A 19,012-nucleotide genomic window follows, 5' to 3' on the forward strand; every position below is an offset into this window, starting at 1 on the left:
TCTTTGATAAGTTGTTCTGGATGTTTCATTCAGTCTAATGGAAGGAAGAAAGCAAATGTGGAAACAAAACACTGAGTGACTCTCAGATGCCAAAGTCTGTTGAATTACCAAATGTAGAGTCTGACCTCAACATACTCCGAACCCAACAAACACGCAATGTTGACTTGACATTTAAAAAGTACATTTAACATAAAATACACATTTTTCTACTTCTGAAAAATAGAGAAACTGTCAACATGGAACTTATATTCCTACTTAACAGTTTGCTGGAGCTGAATACAATCTCTCTTAAGTGGTTGTATTCTCTGGCTCGTAAGTTGCCACCACTTCTCATTTTGCTTCCATGGAATTACATTACCCATTCTATTTCTGCCTAGCCCTGTAAGGCATTGGAGTGTGAAGGGAATTGGGAGAGTTGACCCGTCACAGAAGCTGGAATACAAAGGGTCATATGCTGTCATCATCATCAGTAATATTTCTTGTGTGTATCACACACATCTCATATTTTATATCTATATAAATTAGAAGCACAAATCTGAAGTATAGCAAGCCCAAACACTACCTTTGTGTTGGTATTTGGGGAGGAGGGAAAGAGAAAAAAGGGGATAAGATAGGAATACCAGTTTAAAGAAAACTAAAATCTAGTTGCAGCCTTCAAGCAGAAGGGGTTGACTAGATGTATATATATAAAGATGAATCTGTGTACTTAGTACTGTGGGTCATCGGAAGTAGTAGTGGGGACTGGGGTTTTCAGCAAGAATCTCAAGAAGAGAAGGGATTTAGTTGATTTGGAACCTTTAAAGATGAAGTAGATAACTACCTGTTTGTAACATATATAACAGGAAGGATTGCCATCTGCAGCAAATAAAAGAGTACGTAGAATTCAGCAATAAAAAGCAAAAGCCTAGTTGAAAAGTGAACAGTTAAATATACCCCCAAAATAGGAAAATGTAAATATATTCTGCATCACTGATAGCAAGATAAATGCATATTTTAAAAAGTTTTATTAGTCAATCCTCTTGACAAAAATCCAAGTATTTATAATGACTAGTACTGGTGGGGATGGAGAGAAACAGACACATTCACACGGTTGAAGGGATCATTAGTAGAGCTTTTGGAGAGCAATTTGGTGGGATCTATAAATATTTTAAATATTTAAACAGCAATTACTCTGTTAGGAATCCTCTTAAATATATTTTACAAGATGTATATACTATTATGTTCATTGCAGTACTGTTTGCAATAGTGAATGAATGGTCACTGTGATCATCATTCCATACATAAGGATTATACAGGGTTGGGCAAAAGTGGGTTTATAGTTCTGAGTACATAAAGTTTATTCTTGTATTATTATTTATTAATTATTGTAGTTCCCATACGAACAAATGTAAGCCCACTTTTGCCCCACCCTGTATTTGCTTATATATTCAAATCTTACAACAGGAATGTATCTATATAGAAATTAAAATAGAAGTAATACGCCATGAGGTAGGGAGATTCTAGCAGAAAGGGTGGGTGAAAGGACCTCCAAACGAGCTATGTGGAGGTAGCAAGTTTTGGAGGGCTACAGCTGTAACAGGTAGCTAACCCTGGGTGGGTAACAATGTATTTGAGCCAAGGGTGCTCAAGCCTCTTTCCTCAAGTAAATGAAGGTAAATCCTATTTAATAGGCATACTAAAAGAATTGAATGAGATAATATATAAATAATAATAAAAGTTGTTAGCATTTATTGAACTATTAACTAATTTCTGGAGAGCATTTAATCCAGGCTGTCTGGTTCTAGAGTCTGCTCATTCCCTGTGATATGCTTTCAAATCCCACTATGCCATTTACTAGCTGGGTGATTTGGGGCACATTACTTAACATCTCAGGCAGTTTTTTCTTTGTAAAAGTGCAGTTATAATGCCTTTCACATAGGCCTCACAACTAATAAATGTAGACCTTCCTCATCGGGTTGTAGAAAGAATGAGTTAATATTGGTACAGCAGGTCTTTGAATAGTTTCTTTCAGTGTCATTTTGTTATGATGATGATATGTGGTAGGAATTTAACTCTGTTTACATCAATTAGCCTATATAATAAAATTGGTTTCATTATACATCATTTTGCTTAAAGTTCTAGAACCTATTGATGACATTGAGGACTTCCTGTAAAGAGCTTAGAAACAGTGCCTGGCACCTAGTAAGTAGTCACTAAATGTTAGCTATTGTTATTATTCTTGTGTGCTAGTCACTATCCTGAGTTATATTATTTAATCACTCATAACTCTCCATTAACTCACCTTTAAAGAGGAGGAAATAAAGGTCAGATTGAGGATTACAGTCCAAGTGTGTCTTGTTTAAAGCCTATGCTGTTCTCTGCTCTGCTCTTTCACAAGCATCTGCTTAGCACAGTAAGTAGCCATATTTACTATGTAAATATTACTATACTTTTTTTAGTGCTTTACAAAAAGGAAACTAACCAGTGCAGGTTGCTTACAGTGTTTTAGATTGGTATGGTGTGTTTGTCTTTTGTCTCAGCTCTACATCCCACAGCTATGGAGCTGGAGTTCAAGGTGGTCCATGCCTATCCCTATACAATCTACCCCTACTACTGCAGAGAGGTTTGGTGTCAAGGGATGAATAGAGAGACCTCTTGGCTGGCTGTCCTTTCTTGGCTAGGTCAAGACTCATGACTTGGTTCTTCCCTGCAAGGTCCTTGGCTGGGGACTTGGCCTGTGCTTAGTGCAAAGATGCACTGTAATGTGTTTTACTAGATGAGTAATAAGATACTCCTCTCACTCTCCCTCCCTCAGGTAAAATTGCCAGACTAGGTCCTGAGCTGCTGACTTTAAAATCCAAAGAGAGCTGGAGCAAGTCCAGGCTGAAACCTTACACTTTCCCACTGTACAGAATGTGGAATGCGAGGGCTTCCTGTTCTGTTCCAGCAGGGACTTAAAGCAGGCAGAGGAAGTGGGAGGGATTCTTTCCTTCTCTAACAGCGATCTTCTGAAAAGTTTTCATTCTTCAGAGCCTGAGTATTTTGTATAAATGATGAGCTGATTCCCTAAACCAGAAATGTCTGAGAATGAAAGGTATTTCAGGGTGAGTTTAAGAACTAAATGAATCATTTCAGATTCTCCAGGGAGATCAGACATTTGAAGATAAAAATGGCACAAAGAGATTAAAGTACATATGAAACAAGCATAAGGCCACTGGCCATCTCCATCTGCGGCGCCTTTGCAGCAGGTCTAGTTTTAGACATGCCCAGTGCATGCTCAGAGAGCTTTTCTTCCTTAAGTACACTTTACAACCTAGAAACAGTGGGAACCAGGGATCTCAGCATTGCTGTGGTGTCTGAATGTCCAAAATACCCAGATTTCATTTCTTTCTCTGCAAATAAAACACCCTTTCAGAATCCACAGTGGGCAATTTCCAGTTCTGGTGGTGGTGAGGGTGTGTGTGTGTGAATAAGGCATCCTCAGCCAGAGGAAAGGGACTAACACATGAAGTTGAGGAATCTACTGGCCATCACTAGTAAAACTCCCCATTTGACCCCAGGTCCTTCTTGAAAATTACTGATCTACATAAAAATCCATTTCTAACAATCTCAGTAATGTGCACTGAACCAGGAATTGAGTTACCTGGGGCTATCCCTGGCTGTCACTGGTTAACTGGTGACCTTGTACAAGTCTCCTTCCCCCTCCCTGACCAGTTAACTCATCTGTAAAATGAAGACCAAAACAGATTATCCCAAAGGTTATGTATTGATAGAGCCAAAACTAGAACCCAGCTATTCTGATTTCCTAACCCACTGACCTTCCCTCTCGTCTCTCCTGCCTATTCCCCTTGTCTTTATAGCAGTACGAGGCATAGTTTAACCCTGACTGAGGTATTCAAAATATAAGTATGCTGAAGGAGTGAACTACTGATACATGCAACAACACAGATAAAATATTAGGGTAAATGAATGCAGTCAGACACAAAAGGCTACAAACATACTGTATGATATTTAAAAATAGTACTAGACAGGCAAAACTAATCTATGACAACAGAAATGAGATTAGTGGTTGCTTCTGGGGAAAAATGAAACAATGTGAGGGAACTTTCTGGGGTGATGGAGATATTCTTTATCTTGATAGAAGTATAGTTTTCATGGGTGGCTACATTTTCAAGACTGATCAAATATACACTTAAAATCTGTGTTTCACTATATAAAAATTATACCTCAATGGGAAAAAAATCTTTCAAAAAAGTATGCTGAAAAAGTTTAGAATGGAAGGTAATCTAACATCTACTGAACACTTGCTAGCTTATTATATACATTATCTCCATCTCAAACTCCTAAAAGGGAATTATCCCCATTTACAGATTGGAAAACAGGTTTAATGAGATTTAAATAACTCACCTGAGGCCTCAAAACTAATAAATGTAGAAACTTTGTAATAACCCAGGTTTGTCTGCCTCTTTATAACAGGTTGTCTCAGGGAGGGAGACTTCAACCTAGAGCCAGGAAATTTGCATCCCATTTCACTTCACTGCCATTTGATCCTAAGAAAGTCCATTTCCCTCTGGGCCTCATTAGAGAGTAAAATGAAGCTCATAATTGTTTTGTACCTGAGATTCTAGCAATCAAAATATCTTCTGTCCTTCCCAACAGGATGAGGCATGAGAAATTTCTATTTGCCTCAGGGCAGATTAATCGTGAGCAACAAAGCCCTTTGACTCTGGTTAGAGGATAAAGCATCAACTAGGTCAGTGACACAAGAGCTTCAAGGCGACAGAACCCAGCTGCCTCTTGTTTAAGAGATAAGCCTCACTCATCTCCCAGTGATGTAATGGAAAGTGATGGACTGGGAAACGAGCTCTGGATCCTGCTCCTAGCTCTACCAGTGAAGTGCCCTGTGAACCTGGGTAAAGCACTGCCCTTCCTGAGATCCTACACTGCACTTGCTAAAAGAGAGGGTTAGGCTGTCTGGGTCCCAAGGGTCCTTCAGCTTTAATGTTTTGTCAATTTATGAAATCCTGCGCCCAGCTTTCACAAATTGATAACAAGAGAAGGTGGGCAACTGGAAAAGACTGCTGTATCCCAGGTTACAAATGGCATCTATGTGACATTGCCCACATGATACGGGGGTGGTGTGTGTGTTAGTGTACATCTATTTATTCAGCTTTTTATCTTCATGTCACTACATATCCCCCTACTTTACACTCATCCATTAGCTGCTGTTCTTTTATCTTCTCTAAAGGAGTCTCAGCAATGAGCAGTTCTACAACCAAAATATCAGTCCTTGCCTGGAAAATTCTTCCCACACTCCCAGTGGGGTTCACTTGGAAGTCCTGGCCTGCTGAGCCTTAAATTTGAATTCAGAGAAGCATTTTAATTGAGGGCACATGCTATTTTGACAGCACTCTCTTAGTGTTATACCTTGGGAGGAAATCTGAGTTTCCTCTTGTTGCCTTTGGAGACCAAGGCAAAGAAACCAAAATAACTTCAGGACTGAAACTGATGAGTTTCAGAAAAGTACATGCAATACTAAGAACGCTCTGCAAATGACATGATACTGTATATAGAGAACCCTAAAGATTCCACCAAAAAAACTACTAGCACTGATCAATGAATTAGTAAAGTAGAGGGAAACAAAATAAATATCCAAAAATCAGTTGCATTTTTATATACCAGTTATGAACTGTCAGAAGGGGAAACTAAGAAAACAATCCCTTTTACAATTATATAAGAAAAAATACCTAGAAATAAATTTAACCAAGGATGTAAAAGACCTGTACTCAGAAAATAAGACACTGAACAAAGAAACTGAAGAAGATACAAATAATTGGAAGCATGTACCATGCTCATGGATAGGAAGAATTAACATCATTAAATTGTCCATACTACCCAAAGCAACCTATAGATTCAGTGCAATTCCTATCAAGATACCAATGCATATTTCACAGAACTAGAACAAATATTCCAAAAATTCATATGGAAACACAAAAGATCCCCAATAGCCACAGCAATCTTGAGAAAGAACAAAGTTGGAGGAAACAAGCTACCTGATACCAAACTATACAAGGACATAGTAATTAAAACAACATGGTACTCGCATAAAAACAGACATATAGATCAGTGGAACAGAATAGGGAACCCAGAAATAAACCCAGGTGATTATGGTCAATATTTTACAAAGGAGGGAAGAACATATAATGGGATAAAGACAGTCTGTTCAATAAATGGTGCTGGGAAAATTGGACAGATGCATGCAAAAAAATGAAACTAGCTACCTTCTTACACCATACACAAGAATAAACTCAAAATGGATTAAAGACATATAAGACTCAAAACCACAGAAATCCTAGAAGAAAACACAGGCAATAAAATCTTGGACATTTCTCATAGCAATATTTTCTCTGATACATCTCCCGGGGCAAGGAAAACAAAAGAAAAAATAAATGGGACTACATCAAACTAAAAAGTTTTAGCACAGCAAAGGAAACCACCAACAAAATCAAAAGACAGCTCAATGAATGGGAGAACATATTTGCCAATGACACATCTGATAAGGGGTTACTATCCAAAATATGTAAAGAACTTACACAACTCAACAGCAAAAAATCAAAACAACCCAATCTCCCACCTGCCTGTCTGGCTGGCAGGGAAGGAATAAGTAAATAAGGAACTTGCATGTTGGTGAAGGAAGAAACTGGATGGGATAACAGTAAAATCTAGAGTAAAAACCGAGCTGGTCTAAGGTATCCTGCATGCTGTAAAATGCAGTTTAATCAGAGTGCCATTTTTTTTGGTTAAAATTATTTTAGTTATTGGAATGCACAATTTTAAAAAGTATGTAAGTAAAAAGTTTTAAAACCTGGAAAAAAAATGGGCAAAGGACCTGCATAGACACTTTTCTAAAGAGGACATACAGATGGCCAATAGACATGAAAAGATGCTCAATGTCACTAATCATCAGAGAGATGCAAATTAAAACCACAATGAGATATCACCTCACTTCTGTCAGAATGGCTATCATCAATAAACCAACAAACAAAAGTGTTGGTGAGGATGTGGAAAGGGAACTCTCATGTACTGTTGGTGATAATGCAGGTTGATGCAGCCACTGTGGAAAACAGATTGGAGTATCCTTTAAAAATTACAAATGGAACTGACTTATGACCCAGTGATTCCACTTCTGGGAATATATCCAAATAAACCCAAAACACTAATTCAAAAGAACATATGCACTCCTATGTTCACTACAGTGCTATTTACAATAGCCAAAAACTGGAAACAGCACAAGTGCTCATCAGTAGATGAGTGGATAAAAAAGCAGTTGAAACAATGGAATACTACTCACCCATAAAAAAGGGAAAACTTACCATTTGTGATAGCCTGGATGGACCTGGAGAATGTTATGCTAAGTGAAGTAAGCCAATCAGAGAAAGACAAATATCATATAATTTCACATATATGTGGAATTTAATGAACAAAATAACGAACAAAATAGAAATGGACTCAGATACAGAGAACAAACTGACAGCTATCAGAGGGGAAGAGGGTTGGAGGGCTGGGTGAAATAGTTGAAGGGATTAAGCAAAAAAAAATAAAATAAACTTCATAAACAAAGGCAACAGTATGATGATTACCAGAGGGAAAGGGGGTGAGTGCAGGTAGAAAAGGGTAAAGGGGGGATAAATGGTGATGGAGGGAAACTTGACTTTGTGTGGTGAACACAATACAGACACTATACAGATGATGTATTATAGAATTGTACACTTGAAACCTACATAATTTTATTAACCAATGTCACCCAAATACATTCAATAAATATATTTTTTAAATACTAAGAATGCTCTGAGCTCCCACAGACTTGTAGGAGTATCTCAGAGAAGCAGGGGGTACAGGGGAGACAGGTGTACTACTGTGTGACCCTTGGAAATCACTTTATCTCTCCATACCTCAGTTTTTCCATCAGTAAAATTGGGATAATACCATCAACCTTAAGGATAATCTGTATATAGTACATAGCATTTATAAGAGCTCAATAAATGTGAAATGTACTCACACACATTCAGATACTCATCCACATGTACACTCATATACACCCTAAAAAATGGTATGTTTTAGACCTAATATAGTACCTAGCATAGGGTCTAGCTCAATAAATGGTAGCAATTATGGACAAAAGTAAGAATACATTAATGGTCAAAATAGGAAAAACGGGTCACTGAACAGCAGCACCTGGATATAAGAAATGAGAATTCTAGGCCCTCACTCAAAATTATTAAATAAAAAAATGTGGAGGTATAGTCTAGTAATTGGTGTGGCTTGGCAGTTGAGCGTCGACCTAGGATCCAGGCGATCGGCCTTCGATTCCGTCAGGGCACCTGTCCAGGTTGCCGGCTCAATCCCCAGTCGGGGGCGTGCAGGAGGCAGCCAATCAATGACTCTCTCGTCATTGATGTTTCTCTCTCTCTCTCTCTCTCCCTCTCCTTTCCTCTCTCTGAAATCAATAAAGATATATATATATTTTTAAAAAGTCCTTCAGTGATCCTGATGAATACTTCAGTTTGAGTACCAATAACTTAGATCAGGGTTTGACTGTTTTTATAAAGGGCCACATAATAAATGGTTTAGCTTTACAGTCTCTGTTACAACTACTCAATTCTGCCATTGTAGTCTGAAAGCAGCCATAAACGATACATAAATGAATAAGCATGGCTATGTTCCAATAAACCTTTATTACAAAAACAGGCAATGAGGTTTGGAAACTAGATAGAGGTGGTGGTTACACAACAGTGTGAATGTATTAAATACCACTGAATTCTTCACTTTAAAATGGTTAGTTTTGTGGTGTGTGAATTTCACCTCAATAAATTACTTAAAAAAACAACACCCATCATCACTTGATTTTTATTAGATGGAGAATAGTAGGGTTGGCTCAGAGGAAAGTGGTGGCAATTGGCAAGCACTCTTCCACAGAGGAGAGGAGGCATTCCTGGCTGTAGGGATAGATACTTATATCTAAGGATCAGGGTCTCCTGTTTAACTTTGACCACCCAGAAAGCTCTTCCCCTTAGCACTCAGTATCACCAGTGCTGGCATGAAAGAGTCTGCAATGAGCTAGTTCAACTTGGCTAACAGTTCTTCCAGTTCTGGCCGAGCTTTGAACCTTCCCTTAAAGTCTTCTTCAGTGTGCTGGGGAGAAGAAAAAATAAGTGGGAATTACTGCAGAGCTTTCAGTTATTCACATATACACAGTCTCAAAAAAGGACCCACCAGCCAGCTCTGTAGAGAATGAATCAGATTCAACTAACTTTTATTAAATATCTATTATGTATCAGACTTGTATTAGGTACCAAGGAGTCAAAGCTAAATTAGACTTCCTTCCTGCCTTAAGTGATTATATGGTCTGGTGTGAGAAGACAGGTTTATAAAGAACAAATGCCAAAATTCTCCATTTATAATAGGAAATAACAGACATAGGGACTAGACCATTTCCAGTCAGCATGACCAGCACATTTTCTCCCTGGTTACAGATCTATAATAATTAGCAGAGGCTTAACAAGCATGGATTCAAAACAAGGGAGCTGCACGAAGCAAATGGCATCAGTCTAAGATGACCTGATGTATCTGTGTCATAAGGAACATCTTGGCAACAGGACCCAAATGCTGAGTATTTAGGCTAAAGTTCCCAATGTATTCCAAGTTTTCCATGGCAAACCTCCTTCTGACTGGCATTCTTTACTGAATATATTCAGTCAGGGTACAGTCAAGCCTCAGAGATCCAAGAACCTTTTCTCTAAAGTACATTTCCCTATTTGTATTCTGATTAGTTATACTGTATGTGATCTTAAATGATGCTTTCTGCTACACAACTGCCTGAGGGAGAGAATTTTGAGGTGTGATGGGCTCACCCCTAACATCAAGATGCTGTGATAGATTTCAGCTTGTGGTCCATCATCCCTGAAGAGGCAGGATAACGACCACAGTAATACCAGCCTGCACACATTTCTTGATTTTTATCTGGGCTAAATTATAAACATTTCTTTGTTGTTTCTAAAGCCAAGCAATCTAGATATTTTGAGCACAGGTTGGCGACCAAGGTGTCTCTTTTCAAACTAGCACCTACCTCCTTCACTGTCAATTTGACTCCCTCAGGAAGATTGCTTCGGATTATTTCCAAGAAAATCTCTGCAAATGTAGCACTCAAACCGCTTATCTGCAAAAGGAAAGATACTCTAAGAGGTACTGAAAGCTAGGTGATTGGGAGACATGGCATGGGTTTAAATGTCAGCTCCAGCAGAGCTAGATGGCCCTTGGGTGAAGGATTATCACCCAGAGCTGGCTTCAGAGACCAGCCTCTACAGGATCTCTCTTGCTCTCTGCCAGGGCGTCTGCTTGCTGAGATGGTCATGGCCAATATCTGATCCTTAGGCACTGGATGTCATAACTGGACCAAAGAAGTTAGCAAGTCCAGGACGACTTTCTGATTCAAGTTAACCCACATAGACCAGGACCTGATTGGTGTCAGACCCTGTGCTGAGAATCCAGAGGTGAATCAGATGTGTGGGAGAAGGGTTTGAAGGGGGCTGTAGAAACCCACTGGAGAAGTACCTACCTAAATTAATCAGGGGACATCATAGAAAGCTTCCAAAAGAGTAACAGAAAAACAGGGGTAAACTGGGAGACTTCAACAGTAGTGGGAGTTTTCAAGGCAGAGGAAGCAATATTCAGTAAAACGTGGAGGCAGAGCACAGTATGAGGGAATTAAAACTAGTTTGTTGTGTAGCTGGAATGAATGGGGCATGGAGAAAAGCAAGAGAATCATGAGGGCAGTCAGGTGCTAATCTGAAGTTCAAACTTGATCCTGTGGGCCTCAGTGGCAAGATCGGTCTTCGTAAGATGTATCTCGAATAATTTATTTCTGAAAATATTTAAAGAACCAAAGATTTTAAGTACTTTAATTATTAAGTACTTCAATAAGTACTTTATAAGTTAACATAGATTTAAGGTGTTACTACCTTAACATTCATTACCTCGCTGATATGTTTCTTGATGGATAAAAAAGGAGTGATGTCCACTGGAATATTATTTGGCAATAAAAAGGAATGAAATACTGATACATGCTACAACATGGCTGAATCCTGAAAACATTATGCTAAGTAAAAGAAGTCAGACATAAAAAGGCCACATATTGTACAATTCCATTTAAATAAAATGTCCTGAAGAGGTAAAACCATAGAGGCAAAAAGTAGATTAGTGGTTGCTAGGAATCAAGGGAATGGGGAATGATGCTAATGGGTCCAGGGTTTCTTTTTGGAGTGATGAAAATATTCTAATTTGACTGTGGTGATGGTTGCATAACTCTGAATATACTAAAACCCATTTAACTGTACATCTTGAGTGGGTAAATTGTATTGCATAGGAATAAAACTCTCAATAAAGCGGTTATAAAAAATGGGGGTGATGTTAACTGAATTTTTAATAGCTCTGAGCACTCTAATGATGGTGTGGTTGTCACCCATCTGTCTCGGCAATAAAGACAGAGAACCAGTGCTAGAGCTAAAGGGAAGCCACTAAGGGGTTGTAATCAGGAAAATGACATGATCACAGTGGGATGAAGGTAAAGCAAAGTTGAACTAAAAGATTTTTAGGGGTAGAAACTTTAGAATGTGGTGAATGGATATCAGAGAAAGAAGGATCAAGCATTAGGCTCAAAGGTGGGGAGGATTCTAGAAAAAAAGGAACATCAGTTCCTCTACAGCGAGTTTTGTAAGCACCGCATGTAGGGCACCTGTGGGACATCCCAGTGGAGAAGTGCAGTAGGCAACTGAGTAGCAGGTTTGAAGCTCAACCATCAGATCAGGACTGGAGATCTAGCCATTACCAGTATATAACGACGGTTACTGAAGTCAGGGGAATGAAGGAGACTGCAGAGAGGAAAAGTATTACATAAGGAAAGATGGAGGGATCAAGAATTGAAACCTGCAGAACATCATCATTCAAGGGGCAGGCAAGAGGAAGAGACGGGCATGGTAGGAGGAAAAATGTACAGAAACAAGAACAAGGAGAGGCAAATACATTTCACATTCCTCCCAGAGTCCCTACCTGAACCACTCGCTCATGGGTGGTAAGAACTGCATCCACAAACATTTTGCTGCCTTGGTCCTGCAGCTGCAATACCTCCATGGTTTTGGTGGGCATCGCGTAACTGTGGGAAGGAAGAGTGAGCTATGGGGAGGGTTCCCTTAAGCCAGCAGCACCACTTCAGTCAGGGTAGTCCCTGAATACAGCCACTACTGCATGCAGAGCTCCTGGGATCTAGGACTATTATCTGCAGCCAGGCCAAAGCAATCGGATCTTCTTAAGCCTCCTCCAGAGTCTCTAAACTCCCTGAAGAGATAGATGGATGTCTAACACTTTTCTGCATCCCCAATCTTGCTTAATATAACACTCTGAATAAAACCTGGTGATTAATAAATATTTGCTGCTACTAAAGAATACCCAAGCCCTGGCTGGTGTGTCTCAGTGGTTAGAGCATTGGCCCATGCATTGAAGGGTCAAGGGTTCAATTCCTGGTCAAGGGCATGTACCTGGGTTGCAGGTTCAATCTTCAGCCCAGGTCCAGGCACACACAGGAGGCAACCAATTCATGTGTCTCTCTCACATCGATGTTTCTCTCTCTATCTCTCTCCTTCTCTCCCTCCCTCCCTTCCACTCTTAAAAAAAAGAAAGAAAAAAAAAGAATAATGGCCGGAGCGGCTCAGCGGTTGAGCGTTGACCTATGATTCAGGAGATCAAGGTTCAATTCCCAGTCAGGGCACATGCCTGGGTTGTGGGCTCGATCCCCAGTCGGGGGTGTGCAGGAGGCAGCCGATCAATGACTCTCTCATCATTGATGTTTCTATTTCTCTCTATCCCTCTCCCTTCCTCTCTCTGAAATCAATACAAAAAAAAAAAAAAAGAATAACCAATTCCAAAAGAATCACTAGGTATGCTTTGGAGGCTAACTTTGGGTATTTCACCTCTTCTGGAGAAATGAGGCCTGAAACCCAATTGTTTTAGAGCAGGATTTCTCAGTCTCAGCACTATTGACATTTTAGACCAGATAATTCTTTGTTGCGGGGGGCTGGCCTACACACCCTAACTACCCACCAGATGCCAGTAGTACTCCCCAAGTAGTGACAAACAAAATTATCTCCAGACATTGTTAAATGTCCCCTGGTTGAGAACCACTGTTGTAGAGTCTACGCTCACTATAATCAGCTTCAGCAGATCTACGTGCTACAGTGGAAAGAACACTGGACTTAGGGTCAAATCTTGGCCCTGCCATTTATTAGCAATATTTACTAAGGCGAGTCGCTCCCCTCTCTGAGAAGAGGGTTACAATCTAGGCTATATCAACAGATTATTGTGAGGATTAAGTGTGATGATGAGATAGGACTGATGGCTACACAGAAATATGGCAGTAGTGTTCGTCTTATCAAAAAGTTCATCGCATTGAAGATAACTGGAATAATAACAGTAGAATTCCTGATTTTCATGACATAAAAAGCTTCATTAACAGCAGGGGGGTATGGCCCTCTACAGATGGACTGCTACAAAGGAACTTTAGTGTAATGGGGAATAGATTAGAGACATGACAGTTAGTCCTAGGTTTAAATATTGGCTCTGCCACTTATTACCTATTTGACCTTGGACAAATTAATTCAGCATTTTTTTTTTTTTTTAATCCTCACCCAAGGATATTTTCCCATTCATTTTTAGAGAGAGTGGAAGGGAGAGAGGAGAGGGGAAGGGGGGGAGAGAGAGAGATGTGAAAGAGACACATCAACTTGTTGCCTCCCACATGTGCCCCGACCCCGATCACAAATGAGTCTGCAACCGAGGTATGTGCCCTAGACTATGAATCGATCCCAGGACCCTTTGGTCCTTGGGCCAATGCTCTAACAACTGAGACAAACCAGCCAGGGCCAATTTAGCTTTCTGAGTCTCAAAATCTTCAGCCATAAAATGGAGGGTAATCATAATTAGTTATAGGGTTGTAACAGTGATTAAATGAGATTGCATAGTAATTTGCCTGACATACTATACCTACAAATGCCAGTTCTTATGAGCAATGAGTAAATGCTAGGTGTTGCAAACTCTTTCAGCCAGCCTCCCTAAATAACATCCCCTCCCACTTTCAGCACAATCTTTGATCTTCTCTTCCCATTCATATTTGGTGATAGCTTCCATGTATATATATTCATAGACTTGTTTTGGAAGATCAAGTAAAATAACTATGTAAAAGCTTTCAGAAAAGTAAAAAACACTCTAAAATGCTATTTTTCCTTTTTGACATTCTGCAGATAAGACTAATTAAAGGAAGTTGTCCATTCCTGCTCCTGGGCATACATTTTATTCTTCAACACTTACTTTACCAACATTTCATTTATTTTTTATTCACTCATTCATTCATTCAACAAACATTTACTGAAAGCCTGCTCTGTCCTAGGCATTCTGTTGGGCAATATAGAGTCTGTGCTTTAAAGGAGCTCACTAAGCCTGGCTGGTGTGGCTCAGTTGTTGAGCATCAACTATGAGCCAGGAGATTGCAGTTTGATTCCTGGTCAGGGCACATGCTGGGGTTTCGGGCTTGATCCCCAGCAGGGGGCATGCAGGAGGCAGCCAATCAGTGACTCCCTCTCATCACTGATGTTTCTATCTCTCTCTCCCTCTCCCTTCCTCTCTCTGAAATCAATAAAGACATATTTGAAAAAAAAAGGAGCTCACTAAGAGTGTTTTGGACAGACAGATAAGTATATGAACATCTTCACTACAGTAAGACAAAGACAATAATAAATATGTACCAAATATTATAGGGTAAGAGGGAGAGAAGTGGGGCTCAGGGAAGGCTTCAAAGATGAAGTAGTATCAAAATGTAAAGAATGACCCGGCAGGCGTGGCTCAGTGGTTGAACGTTGACCTATGAACCAGGAAGTAGAGGTTCGATTCCTGGTCAGGGCACATGCCCGAGTTTCAGGCTTGGTCCTCAGTAAAGGGCATGCAGGAGGCAGCTGATCAATGACACTCTCTCTCATCATTGATGTTTCTATCTCTCCCTCCCTCTCGCCTTCCTCTCTCTGAAATCAACAAAAACGTATTTAAAAAAAGAAAAGAAAAAAATTCCTTTAAAAAAAAAGATGTAAAGACTGACCAGAGGTGTTTACCCAAAAAAATGTAGCAGTTATCTACAAAGGCAAGGAGGCATGAGAGGCTCTCAAAGAGAACCAACAAAAAACCCCAGACATAGTTTGATAAGGAAATACTGGGAACTCTGGTCATTTCAAAGTATAATAGGCCTTTGAGTAGCAAGAATATAGGTAATTTTCCATTAGTGTTTATATTTTTCTGTACTTTCCAAATTTTCTATAATAAACATTACTTGGATGATCACATAGTAAAAACAGAGGGGAAGAAATGAAATAACTGATTTTCAGTTAACCTAACATGGCAAAATAATGCTACCATTTGGGAGTACAGCTTGAGGCTGGATATAAGGAAGCCGGAGGTGGTTCTTAGGGAACTTAGAATTGATGAACTCTACTCTATATAAGTTATACCTCCATTTTAAACAATGTAAGTGGGAAAGAAAAGAAAAGAAAGAAAAAAAAGAAAAGAAAAGAAAAGAAGAAAGAGTTGCAAAGAAAGAAAGAAAGAAAGAAAGAAAGAAAGAAAGAAAGAAAGAAAGAAAGAAAGAAAGAAAGAAAGAGAAAGAAAGAAAGAGTTGCTTTTACAGAGAAAGATGCTGAGTGATGCTGTTACTCTCCAAAGAGCACAGAAGCTATATCAGTTTCAGACCTGGAAGCTGCTCCCAGATGAGTAATATTTCCATCTCTCCAGGCAACTGCTCAGCAAGGGAGGCAGGCAAATTAAGGGACTTGCAGGAGAGGCCCTTTCCTCTCCTCTCCTAGGTTAGTTGCAGTAACAGCAAAGCAGACCATTTATAGAACAAAAGCCAGCACACTGCTTCTTTGCTCAATTCCATCTCAAGGTCAAAGCCCTGCCCCCCACTCCCAGAGGAAAATGGATCATGATGAAATGAAAATCAAAAGAAAAAATTGTTTCATCTATGAAAAGCTGGGCAGTGAGAATGCCTAGCAATACAGTGGTCTAAAAACCTCAATCAATGCAAAGAAGTGAGTTGCTGAAAATAAATCTCTTTATGCTTTGTGCTATTTGGAGCAAGAGCCAGGAAAGAGGCAAAAAACAGTATATCATTCATTCTCCTGTTCTAGGAATCACATCCATGCCTATTGGAACTCAATCCAAGTCAACGAATATTTATTCATTGCCTACTATGTGTCAGGTACTGGGCAAGGTCTTAAGGTTATTAGACTGCTGATGGACACAGAAACAATCCTTGCCTTATGGATCTTTGAGTCTAAAAAGAAATACCAATAAAAGCCAAGTGATTACAAGGGAACGACTGCTATGAAAGGGAAGGTATGTAACCTTCACATCTAAATATGTAACAAAGGACCTATTTTAATGAGTTTCTATGAAGAAGTGACATTCAAGATGAAACATAAGGAAAAAATAGGAATTAGGTGAAGGGAAAAGAGTATTACAAGCTCTAGAGAGCATATGCAAACGTCCTTGGGTGAGGAGGGACGAAAACAAAGCCAGTGTAATTGGAGGGAGAAAGTAAGAGTTAAAGCAAGAGAGGCAAGCCCAGGCCATGGGGCATCTAGAAAGCCATGTGAGTACCTTTAATTTGATCCTAAAGGAATGGGAAGCCATGGAAGGAATTTAAACATGGGAGTGACATGATCTTATTTCCATTCTAGAAACATCACACTGAAAGCTGTGTGGAGAACCAGTTAGGAGGAATTGAGAATTGGGGGGGGGGGGGCTGTCAAATCCAGACCTCGCCATTTATTCCGTGTATGATTATATGCAAGTTTCTATTATAATAGAAATAATAATAGCAGCCAAGAGTTGTAAGCACTTTAAATATAGTAACTCCCTTAATTTTTATAATAGCCTTTTTAGGTAGGTACTTTATTTTTTTTTAAATTTTTAAAAAAAAATATATTCTTATTGATTTCAGAGAGAGGAAAGGAGAGGGGGAGAGAGAGAGAGAGAAACATCAATGATGAGAGAGTCATTGATCAAACCTGCAACCGGGCATGTGCCCTGACAGGGAATCGAACCCTGATCGCCTAGATCCTAGGTTGACACTCAACCGCTGAGCCACACCCGGCAGGGCTAGGTAGGTACTTTAGTTAACCCCATTTTATAGATGAGGAAACTAAGACACAAACAATAAGAATGTGGCAGAGCACAAGTGAAACCTAGGTGGTCTGGCTCCAGAGTTGAGCTTTGATTCACTATGTACAAAGTGTTTGTTTGAATTAAGTAACAATTACAAAAAAACATACTTAGCAGAGTGGCTGGCTGATAGTAGGTGCTCAACAAATGCTACTGCCTTCCTGCCTTTATTCAAATAGAGCCAGAGTTTTTCACAGCTGGGTTTTAAAAACAGCACATTTTAAAAAGTCCTTATGAAAATGTAAAGACACTATTCCAGGGAGTTGATCCACTGTTGGTAAGATAACATTCTGTAAATGACATTTAATGCTTCTTTGCTACCACAACCTCTGAGAAACTACTCCTAATCCCTGCCAGCTGGGAAAAAAATCCGTTCATTAATTATTAATTATTATTTAGAGTGTTGCAATCTGCCAGTCTCTGTTAAGTGCTATCATATATTATTTTATTTAATTTCCAGAACTCAAAGAAACAAGAAAATGATCATCCCATTTATACAGGAGAAATAACTGAGGTTCAGATTTTCCCAAGGTCATATTGCCAGTAACTGGTAGAGCTAGAATTTAAATCAGGCAGTTTGATTCCAGAGCTGGTACTGTGCTACTCAAAGTGTGGTCCATAGACAAGCTGCTGGTGAGCAAACTGCTTGTTATCAGTCTAGGACAAGATAAGGAGCATGCAACAGTCACTAAACACACTATTTAACTCAGTCAACAATTTTTTTCAATAGCAAGACTTTTTTTGATGAAGGAAGCAAAGCATAAATGCACATTTTGTCATAAGCTTCTGATACCTTCGTGGAGTGGTACTTTGAGAGGCATTGCTCTAAATTATTACACTATTCTGCTTCCTTGAACTGGCATTGTACTTTATCTTTCACTTACCACCTTCCACATTATGTTAAAATTATTTCTCTGTGTGCTTGTGTGCACACACACAGACGTACATACTCCCTGAAATCAGTAACATTCACCTTAGCATCCTCCAGTTAGAATGCCTAGTACAGGATGGCTGGTGTGGCTCAGTGGTTGAGTGTCAACCCGTGAACAGGGAGGTCATGGTTCAGTTCCCAGTCAGGGCTTGATCTCCAGTAGGGGGCGTGTAGGAGGCAGCCGATCAATGACTCTCTCATCATTGATGTTTCTGTGTCTCTCTCTCCCTCTCCCTTCCTCTCTCTGAAATCAATAAAGATATATTTAAAAAATAATAATAAAATAAAATAAATAAAAATATGTTTTTATTGATTTCAGACAGAGGAAGGGAGAGGGAGAGAGAGACACAGAAACCTCAATGATGAGAGAGTCATTGATCGGCTGCAGCCCGCAACCCGGGCATGTGCCCTGACCGGGAATCGAACCCTGATCGCCTGGATCCTAGGTCGACGCTTAACTGCTGAGCCACGCCCAGCAGGGCTAAAAACATATATTTTTTTAAAAATTAAAAAGAAAAAGAAAAAGAATGCCTAGCACAATGCTTATCACATAGCAAGAAGAGGCTCAATCAACAGCTTTTAATCGATTAATTAAAAGCACTGTCATTAAACTTTAGGAAATATACACCACACAACTGGATTGTGTAGTCATATTGAAGAACCTGTTATTGTTTCAACAATGGCTTAATGTTCCTCATGTGGCAAGCAGGCCCTGTGCTAGGTGCTGAAGAAATAAAGAACACAGTCCCCATCTAGTCAGTGGGGTGGGGAGCTGACACATGAATAGAC

At 39.6% G+C, this 19,012-nt stretch overlaps 1 protein-coding gene across 1 annotated transcript in view; it reads right to left on the reverse strand.

Moving 5' to 3' along the window:
* Positions 1–8,695: 8,695 nt before the first annotated feature.
* The window catches only part of MRPL48 (mitochondrial ribosomal protein L48), a 40,046-nt gene continuing 29,729 nt past the window's right edge, over positions 8,696–19,012 (reverse strand). The window contains exons 6-8 of the mRNA XM_081152922.1: positions 12,085–12,187; positions 10,106–10,195; positions 8,696–9,171 (exon numbers count right to left, since the gene is read on the reverse strand). Coding sequence (XP_081009048.1) covers positions 9,097–9,171; positions 10,106–10,195; positions 12,085–12,187 — 268 coding nt within the window. The 3' untranslated portion in view covers positions 8,696–9,096. The remainder of the gene's footprint in view (positions 9,172–10,105; positions 10,196–12,084; positions 12,188–19,012) is intronic.

This window comes from Miniopterus schreibersii (assembly GCF_964146895.1).
Source record: "Miniopterus schreibersii genome assembly, chromosome: 12".
In the NCBI taxonomy this organism is placed as follows: domain Eukaryota; kingdom Metazoa; phylum Chordata; class Mammalia; order Chiroptera; family Miniopteridae; genus Miniopterus; species Miniopterus schreibersii.